This window comes from Fragaria vesca, linkage group LG2 (genome assembly GCF_000184155.1).
Source record: "Fragaria vesca subsp. vesca linkage group LG2, FraVesHawaii_1.0, whole genome shotgun sequence".
Taxonomy (NCBI): domain Eukaryota; kingdom Viridiplantae; phylum Streptophyta; class Magnoliopsida; order Rosales; family Rosaceae; genus Fragaria; species Fragaria vesca.
In genome coordinates, this window is record NC_020492.1 from 690,093 (window position 1) to 700,958 (window position 10,866).

At 41.0% G+C, this 10,866-nt stretch overlaps 1 protein-coding gene across 1 annotated transcript; it reads left to right on the forward strand.

Annotated features, from left to right (window-relative positions):
- The first annotated feature begins 66 nt into the window (after positions 1–66).
- Positions 67–1,476, forward strand: LOC101315204 (protein FAR1-RELATED SEQUENCE 6-like). Its single transcript, XM_004291960.1, has one exon. It carries the CDS (start codon positions 67–69, stop codon positions 1,474–1,476), a length of 1,410 nt encoding a protein of 469 aa, XP_004292008.1.
- The last annotated feature ends 9,390 nt before the right edge of the window (positions 1,477–10,866 follow it).

Sequence of the window (10,866 nt, forward strand, 5' to 3'; positions counted from 1 at the left end):
TGGCACATTGGTAGAAACATTGGGCAGAATGTGAAAGATGTGGAGGTTCAAAAACAGCTGGGGAAGATGGTATATGCTTCGTATATGATTGATGAATGGGAGGAAGCGTGGGGCGACATTGTTGCCAAACACGGGTTGAAGGAAGATCCTTGGATTACAGCTTTGTATGAGAAGCGTGATAGGTGGGCAGAGGCATTTTTTAGGGGGAACTTTTGTGCGGGGATGTGCAGCACTCAGAGATGCGAGGGGATTAATGGTAAGATTAAGACTCGGGTTTCAAGACACACTCGGTTGGGTGAATTTCTGCCCAGATTTCATTCCGGTGTTTGTTTTTTGAGAAACCGTTATTTGTTGGACGATTACAAGTCAAAAAACCACAAGAGTAAATTTGACTCTCACCTTAAGTCGATTGAGGAAGATGCATTCAATACCTTCACGGATGATATATTTGTTGTTATAAAGGGTCAAATAATGTTGGAGAACCGTTTCAGTGTTAGAAGTTGTGTTCAGTTTGGTGGGTCAGGAGACTTGATGTTTTACTTGTCCCAATATGAGAGACCTAATCGTAGTTGGACGGTGTTGTACAGTTCCGTAGATGGGAAATATTCATGTTCGTGTTTGCAATTTGAGTTGGATGGGGTGCCATGTGCTCACCTTTTCTGCGTACTCAAATACAGGAATGTGAGTGTATACCCAAAATCATTGATTGAAGACAGGTGGACTAAAGGCGGTGGCAGATTGAAAATGGTTCCAACCGCAGCTAAGTGTGTTGATGAGAAGTCAGGCAGAATATTGAGGTACACAGCCCTAATGTGTGAAGCAAAGAAGGCTTGTCATAATCTGTCTCAATCAACCGAAGGCTTTGATACAGGCATTGTTCAATTGTCCGGGCTTACAGAGACATCTACGAAATACCGGGAGGCTAAAAGACCAAGTGTGGTAGAACCTGTGGTACACCCGGTGCCTGACAATGTCTTAAAAGACCCTGTGATTGCCAGAACGAAGGGTATGCACGGAAACAGTGTGCCTGCAGCGAATGCAGGAAACGTGAACGGTGGAGAAGGTAACAGGTGCAGAGAATGTGGTGTGCCAGGTCACAACAAACGCAGATGTCCGTTGGTAAAATATACCAATAAGGGGCCTGGTAAATGTCAGAAATCCGGTAAGAAATCAAAGACTGCCGTATCTGGAAAGTCGGCTAAACCCCTCCGATCCGACAGATCTAGTAAGCCTTCGAAATCTGGTGAGACCGGGACGTCTGAGAATGTGGGAGAGCATGGTTATGAAGAGAACGTACCAGCAACATCTGAATTTGAGGGGAATGAGTCAAACCAAAGCAAGAATGCAAACACCACGCAGCGGTCACCCTCTGATGTCGTTCACACTGACACATTTGTAGGAGATGAATGTCATGAGAATGTAAACATGGCTGATGTGAACTCCCAGGTTGGTAAGAGCTGTCAAATTAATGAATAGTTGTAGTTCTGCTACTGTTGGTTGAGACCTCTTTGTCTGGCATGTTGTTTTGATTATTAGGTCTTGATGTTATGTGTTTTGTTGAATTTGGCGGTCACCCTATGCCGACAGTGTGGTGTTTTAATATTCTAAGCAGTTTGATGCAGCCTCTGTAATTTCGCACATGTGTATTGTCAGTTTAGAGTCATGAATCCTTATTCCAATGTATTTTGTTATAGGCTCGTTTGTTATATTGACAGATGAGTTGATTCTGTTTGCTATTTGGGGTTGATACTGGGCCTGTTTGGTCTATGTAAGTTGTAAATTCCTCCTTGGAATGGCATGAATCATAGAGCATTGTATACATGTAAGTTATAAACTAACTGTTGTTGTTTTGTAACTGTGGCCCTTATGTTATGGTGAATTACGTTAGGTACAACATTGTATACATTGCATGTTCAGAAGAATGTGTTTACATGCAGGATACATAACTCAGTAGTTATATAGGCACCTTGTTAACAACTGTACATCTGTTTTTTGTGCAAAATGCAGTTGAATTTAAAATAGGCAGCATAAGCTACGAGAACGCTTCATCGCTTAATGACCCAAATAGTAGTAGGTATAGCCACAATTTGTACAAATCAACGTCCATAATGTCATACATTCCCACCCCAAAGGGCTGTTAACAAAAGTTACAAAACCAATAGTACAACTTCTTATGAGAACAAAGTGTCGCAGCAAATTTGTTTTCCATTGACGTCCCGGGGCGCGCCCACATCCTGCTTGCTATCAAAATATAACAACACTTGGTTCTCATCTGAGTTGGACAACCTAACTGGTGGTGGATAAAATACCATGACGTTACAGTAACATGCAAACACCATTACAAAAGTCTGCCCTTGTTCTGCTCTGTACGTACTCAGATTAATTCATGCCAATCAGTCCACAGGTAATCGTCATGGTCATTGGTAGAAACCATTACCTGTTGTGATGGTGGCAGAATCAACTATTCCTCAACCGTGTTAGTTGGCTGGGGGTTTTGAATTGCAATGCAATCTCCTGGTTCATTTGAGAACTCGATTGGGGGTGGGGGGTCAATATCCACCTCAGTTGGATCTGCACCTTCATGCAGAGCATCCGCCCTTTGCCGAACCTGATCATATAGGTCGTTTCCTGGGTCCTTCAAGCACTCAAGCAACATGGCCGATCTGATGTGATGCGAGTTGTACTGTGGACATAATTTATTATAAAAATGAATATCTATGTGCTGATGTTTTCCTCAGTGAATCAATTAATGTTGTACAATTCTTTTATAAGGAATGTGTGTAGAGGGTACCGTACGTTGCGTGACCATGTAGTTCCATAACACTGCATGTTTTTGATTGTGTGTATGCCACACTCATTGCCTCCAAGTTGTATAGGTACATTAGGTGGCGTAACAACCTGACAGAGCTTTAAATCACGGACAAAATCATTGTCTCTGTAACCCGCCAACTCCAACACTTCATCTAGGTGTATCAGTTGTGCAATGAACCATATCTAATCAGTCTCCTCATATTATGTATGAAAATGATGTGGCCTGATATTGCCACCGCTTGTTTAAGTGTGGCGTCACTTACCGTCTTGTACGCAATCCTCGAACTGTCCACACGAGTGAGGGTGCGAGGTGCACTATCCCATATCTCTGCCACAAGCCGCTTCGGATGTACAATAAGCAACCACCAGTGTCCCCTTTCTTTCTTTGTACCAGTCTTATCTCCATAATGCAGCGGAATAAATATCTGTGAAGTTGTACGACGGTGTAGTTAAAATACTAATAATTTTCCAGTTTTCGTAAATATGGTCCGAGTCAAAATTTGCTAACCGTTTCACAATCCTCCATGCGTCCGGAGAAACGATACATGTTGCAGATGCTTCTGGTATGTATAGCTCTGCCAGTGACATCCTCATTTTGCCCAAACCTTCTGTTTGCATTGTCCTATGAGCATATAAATTTGACAGGTTCAGTTGTAACAATGTTGCGTGATAAGCAATGTATTTAAGGGGACCCTGATGTGTGTTAGAGTATGTTAATGAATATCGATTACGTATAGAGAAATATGTCGGCAGGTACCAACAAGTGCTGCTTGAGGATGAAAGAAAATCACAGTAATAGTTGATCACCTGATTGGATTGACAAACAGGAAAATACCAAGTTAGTGTTGAATGGACATAATATCGCCACATGTTTATAGGATGAAATCTACCAGGTTACTTACATCACTAGTGACATCTGTGTCTGGCAGCAGCGATTTGATGCAACTCCGGTGCAACACTAACCTCCCACCACCTATGTTGGCCACCATGGTCCTGCAAATAGAATGAACACTAGCGGGTCATTAACCCATTCTGAATAGTTACGAACACGAAAACGTAGACATATTAACCAACAACCCATACCTTTCATCTGTCCCTTGCCCGCATATGTAATTTATCAAACGAATGTCTGCGTCAGCCATTTGAAACTGCAGGGTGTACGGTCCACCATTGAAATGCACGCTTTCCATTCCACCTATGTGTTGATTAAGCAGGCGGAATGAATGTAGACCAACGGTGACAATGTCATCATGCTTTGTTTCCTTATTCACCATTTTGTTATACAGGCATCTTGCAGCTCCCCTAGGCACAACTGATTTTGAAACTGCCCCCTGACCTCTTCTTTCATTCAATTTATTTGTAGGTAGACCTACTGGGCTGCTTGAACATGCAGAAACTGCTTGGCATTCCTTGGTTGGTGTTGCCATTCCTTTATCACTGTCCAACTGCACATAACAGAAACAAGGATGGTAGATAATCTGTAATTATTCATCTACTAACTACAACGTAAACAGGACAGCAGTAAAGCGGCGATACATTTTATTACTGATGAGTTCATGGCTGTGCCTACTAATGTTGATCTGTGTTATTTATATTGTGTGTTTAACATAACAATTCTTCAAACATGGTTCCATCAATTGGCACGATGGAAGAGCTATTAAAGTTTGTAAAGATAGAGTAACTTACGTCCAAACGTCTTGCACAAGGTGGTTTCAGTCCATCCACCGCCGATGTCACAATGTTGTGGATATTGCCACAACCTGATGAAGGTCTGCTCATTGATTTAGCTGAACTTCTGCTGCCGAAGCCTGTTGCTCCATCCTTCCCTTCTCTTTTTCGCTTTATCAACGACTTTCGCTTGTCCACCACTCTGTGTACAATATCCTCTTTCATAGACTCAATTACATCTCCCAACTCCAGCATCATTTTTTTCATTTCTGCCAGATCCGGTCTGTACCGCCTACACACGTCTGTCATGTCAGCAATTCGAGTCTCCAGAGCATCGATACGTACCAGTGCTTCGTAAAGATCTTCGTGTACTGACCGGTCTATTCCTATCCCAACTGTTTTGTCCCTGTTGACAAAAAGTCATTTAGGCGATCTTGCCGTTCTCTTATTTTGTTTATCACTAGGGGGCAAGAGAAACCACCGTGGTGCGTAATGTGACCAACAAGTGAGGTCATGTATTCTGGGTTCCATACGTATATTGGCGGGAGGTCTATCCTCTAGAACAAATTGAGTTGCTCTCCTACAACATCCAAGTACAGCAGCTGTAGAAACATGACGCCACCACTCACAAAACCTCCTTCATCATCTGTATGTGACGCTGCTCCTTCCAACAGAAAATTGACTGCATACGACACCCATTTTTTGTTTTTGATGTCAGGAGCGGACAGTACCGCTCCCACCAAGCCTATGTTGACCAAGCCATCTCTCCCAGGACACAGCAATGTGGTAAGTGCGTAGAGAGCAAATGCTGTTTTGAACAAGTTGTCAGCCCCCTCTCTGTAACGTACAATTTCCACCAATTGGGCTATTCGAATGTGTCGACCCCCTTCGTCAAATAAATATCTCCTTACATACGTCTCTTCCCAATCAAAAAGGGACCGTCCCTCCTCAACCTCCTGCCAGCCGTCTGTGATTCCCATCACGCTAGTTAACTCACCATTTGTCAAGCCATAATACAGACCACAAATTTCAACTGTCCTGTTCTTAATGTCAATTGCTCTAAACATTAAGTTCCATATTGGTCCATACAGGAAATTAATCCGCAAGTCTAACAAGTGACCCCATCCAATCTCGTTTACTGCGGCCACCTTATCTGGTGGCAAATCTTTAACCGTCTTGCAGAACTCGTACGGCCTGCTATGACTATACAGATATCCAAGATCCTGCATGACCAACAGCCGTATTATCAATATATTAGCCAGTGAAACATTACATTTTCGGTGTTACAACTTCAGGTACGATAAATATTACAAATATTTGAGGATCAACATATTTTCGAGTTACATTACCGTATCTATCCCTACGCTTGGTTCTGACTCAGATGGCCTGCACAAGCATTCAGCTGTGTATGAAACTATACTGACAATGTAATCAAACTAAAAGCCTCCATATAACTTTTTCACATTTTCGCCGGACCTCTGCAAATGTTTTACTAACACAATTTAAATTAATCTGCTTGTGCTTGGACTTACCTCTTGAAGAACACTTGCTGGTTACGATCCACCCCGTAGTCGCCGGATCCACTACTGTCCTCCATCTACATAAATAAATAATACTACGTGGTTAGACTTGTTTTGTAACCTACAACAACCCTTATGAGCGTATCACATTGCCGCAACTGTAACACCTATTTAACCATACAATTGTTTGTTTGTTTCTTGAATGATAACAGGTCTACAATATGTTCACTACACAGAACGAATCAAGGCTCGACTGATCAATCCACACACTAGTTCACCTATCATGCCATATTATGACCTATGCACCCTACTTTGATTAATAGGTGATAGTTCAACTATATGTCATGATCTTGTGTTTTACTACATGAAGACCATATCAATGTATACAGTAAGTTGTAGCGTTTTTCCTCCTCATCCATCTGTCCTGCTGACAGATCTTGATATGGAAATTTTTAGTGCGTTATAACTCCAGCATTCAAATCTGATGACATGAACTTGTTAACTAACTCCACAATATTATTTAATACTTTCATTGAAACCGAATTCTACTTGCACATATGTTATCCTTTTCATCTCATATAACTCCCTACCCGTTAGCCGCAATTGTACCCACCCGAACCCATCATGCAGGATAGCATCCCCAATAGATCTGTAGTTTAGCCAGTTCAACACATAACTCATGCAGAACCACAACATACATATGGTTTTACAGTCACACAAAAGGACTAATATGCAGATAGGGACGTCTCAGTACAGAAGAAGCAGAGCAGGGGAATATATTCGATGTTGAACTGTAAAGGAGGTTTTACCTTTCGAACTTTACCTTCAGGCCTGCGACAGCGAATATCTCTCCCTCCTGACTTGTTGCAGCTTGTTGAAGAAATCCAATAACGTAATCGTCAACCTTTCTTTCACCGGGATCCGCTGCAGCCCGTCCTCATCTCATTATGCGTCTGCATTTGATCTACTCCTTCATATATAGGGTTCTTTACACGGAGCTCCTCTTTAGACATACCTCTTAACCTAATGGGTATTATCCCTTGGTTTAACCTAACAACACGTTCCTCAACAACATATTTTAATACAATAACTGGAAGAACTGGTGCGGTTTTGTGTTTCGATGTGGCTAGGTCAACTAAGATGGAGGGAGGGAGGGAGGGAGTTCACAATCCTCCCCCCCCCCCCCCCCACAAAAGACACGAATCTGTAAACCAGATTTTCTAGATTGCACCCTCCTTGCACCGTCACATCATCCAATTATTCGAAAAAGTAATGATACGAAGGCAATATCGTAAGTTATGAACCGAATCAGTTATGGTATTTGGTTAGAGAACTTGCTACCAGTCCCCTCATTTTTCAACTGAACCACTGCTCTTAGGAACCAGTTTTGCCAACCAACAATGTTGGTGCTGTCCATGACCATCGAATCAACTCTCTCTCTCTCTCTATATTGGAGTTGGCAAAACTGGTTCCTTCCCCTTACTATCTCCGACCGATATATATCCACATCACCTCCCCTTGTCATCTATATAACACCTCCCTTTTACTCCCAATTATCTGAACCACGCTATCCCTCTACCTGCCTGTTAATATCCCTACTTCCCTTGTTGCATTGGAATATTTTGGTTGTCATGTCAACAAACAGTTCTAACCATCCCTCCAACGACAACGTATCCAAACCCCCCACTATCGGTGCCTCTAGTGGTGCGTCTGGCTCTTCGTCCACGACCCCCGGTGGAATGTCCTCCAATCCCACCCCAGAAAATCCCACCACCTTACCCCAGGTTCAGTTTAATCTCGTTCCTCCCGACTGCACTCCTTTAAGAGACGCAAACGGCAGAGAGTATGACGGATGGGTTTTCGACATTGATCCAGCAACAGGTCATGACCGCTGGACGGGACAGTTTCTCCGTGCTCCGGTCGAGACTCCAGATGAGACCCGCACCATCATCTGTTCAGCTCACGGTGAATTTTACTGCCTAACGTGCTCCCGTTTTGATGCCGCGTATTTCCTCCGTTGCCAGCAAGTACCACGATCCCACTACGTGTTTTTGTTGTCGTGATCAGTGACGTGTTTCGTTTGTTCGGAGTTTGAATCAGAATAGAACAGTCACCGTCGCAGTGTTTGTTGTTTAATTTAGCTTGGTTTGCAGTGTAATTTATGATGTTCAGTAACTATGGTTTGTAAAAACTTGTAATTTACGATGTTCAGTAACTGTGCTAGGCAATGTAATGTCTGATGTTGGTAATCTTAATGTTTGTTGTCAGTGGGTATTTGATTTGTATTCATGTTAATCAATCACATTATCAACCCAAAACCCTAATCGTAATTCAATATAAACATAATGACATCCACTTTACATATTTTAAAACAAGGACTACGATATATGGTGACATGAGAAAAATGAAAATTTTGCCGAAATATCTTCAAAAATCAAAATACGTGATTTTTCCTTCCTTGTCTTAAGGTATCCATCATGCAAACCATACAGGGTAAGTTAGACATAACACCATATCTTGAACAATTTGTTGTTCTTCCCTCCTCGATTACGAGTCATACTATTTCGATTATGAGTTGAATTATTTTTAATCCTGGTAGTTTTACGAGTCATTTTAAATGAATTCGGTGACGCCACGCTTATATTCTATTAATTGACATGTGTAAACTTACTATTTGGTATACAATATATAATATAAGTTATTATATTTGATGGACAGTATATATAATTATAATATTATATGAATCTCACTTTATATTTGGTAGGCGATATATAACATAAGTAATTTTTATATATATGTAATTCTACTATGAATCCATACGATAGACATTTTAAACTATAATTCATTTTATTATGAATCGCACCTTATATAAGACATTATATAAGTCATTTTATTACTAAAATTCATAAAATCAATATTTCACCGTCTGACATGATTATTACAGTAAAACATGGCTATAGTATGAAATTCATCTAGATTCGCCGCCTTTTCGGAGCTCAATCGATACTAGAGAACCTTATTCCATCATCATTTATCACACATAAACGCTTTTACCTACCTGTTCGTGACCTAGTTCGGACAATTTTTGCACCCATTCAAGTCTGACATAGATGAGACGTAACCACACATGGGAAAAAAATGTTGTAATTTACATGCCGCAGATAAAGTTATATTAAGCCTACAAAGGGTTGACCGTTTTTATCGGGACCCATACGTCACCCGAAATACGTGATTTTTCAACTATAACCTTATTTCACTATTCTGATGACATCTTATTTCACGATATATTTGAAAATTTTGCTTCCTCTGTATAGTTGGTTCACAAAGTTGTACAGTTGCATATAACCTACTAAATAAGTTATGGCACATTATGATTTCGATTACTATAATTCATAAAATGAAAATTTTACCGTATGATATGATCGTTATAGTGAAACATGGCTATGAACTAAAATTCAATTAGATTCGGCAACGTTCGGGACTCGATCAAAGCGGTCAACTTGAAACTATCGTTACTTATCACACATAAACTGACCTCTCCGTGACCTAGTTGGTCGACTCTTTCTGCACATGAAACTCTCACATAGATGAGACACAACCGCCCATGTAAAAACTTGTAGACGTTTACCTCCCGACGATATGGCTGTCATGTATAAACATAAGTGTAAAAATGGTTGACCACTTAATTCGGGACCCGGACGTTACCCGAAATACGTGATTTTTCAACCATTGTCATATTTCACCATTCCGATCATATCCTATTTCACATGATTTTTGAAAATTAGATACCCACTTTACAGTTGGTTAACAAAATGGTAGAGTTGCGTATAACGTAAAAATCAAGTTATGCCACATTAGTAAGCACGTTGTGATTACGATGACTATAATTCATTAAAGAAAAATTTGACCGTATGATATGATCGATATAGTGAAACATGACTATGGACCAAAATTCAACTAGATTCGGCAATGTTCGGGACTCGATACAAGCGGTTGACTTGAAATATCATCACTTATCACATGGAAACACGGCTATTTCGAATTAATTTTACTCTATCCAAGTGCATGTATAGTATATATCAAGCAGTGAACTGTCCGATCGTCAAGAATTTTAACTTACTCGGTTTGATGTATATTATTCATGTATTACAATATAACAACCAAACCCATTCTGAATAACATTAACAGTTGTGTACCTTAATGAACAACTCTAGCTGGATGTTGTATAGATACGTGTAAGTTGTAACCCTCTTGTAATTGCTCACCTGTGTTTTACCATGGAAGCAAATTTGCTCCCCACCAATTCCTCCCTACCCTCCTCCCCACCCCTTTAGATGAATGCCAAGTGTCTTTTAGGTTTAATTATTTTAACAAAAAGAGTGAAAATAACACTTGGTATTCATCTAAAAGGGTGGGGAGGAGGGTGGGGAGCAAATTTGCTTCCGTTTTACCATCGCGTGTTCTAACTGTGGCATTAATGAATTACAGTGTTCAACTCCTCTTTATGATACAACCTACACCGGAGATGCCTACAAAAGGAAATGACATATCATATATATTACGTGCAGATCTGGTGATGGCATAGATTCCCCCACGTGCATCCCCAACTCCTAGATTCGCCCACTGTTTGGTAGTCAAAAAGGCCACTGCTGAAACAATGATCATGTACAAAGCTACCTTATGAACAAGCACGTGCATGACATTCCATCAATAGACACTCCATCCTTTTGTCCCCGACCTAATATGTAGGTCAAGAATATATGTACGGTTAAGCACGTGCCCACGTCGGTGCATGGTGTGTCTCTGTGTCTTGGGGTGGGGTGGGGGTGGGGGTGGCGGGCTTAGACTAGACATCTCCTACTATATA

Coding starts and splice junctions, on each gene's coding strand:
- LOC101315204 (XM_004291960.1), top strand. CDS start 67: ATGGTATATGCTTCGTATATGATTGATGAATGGGAGGAAGCGTGGGGC.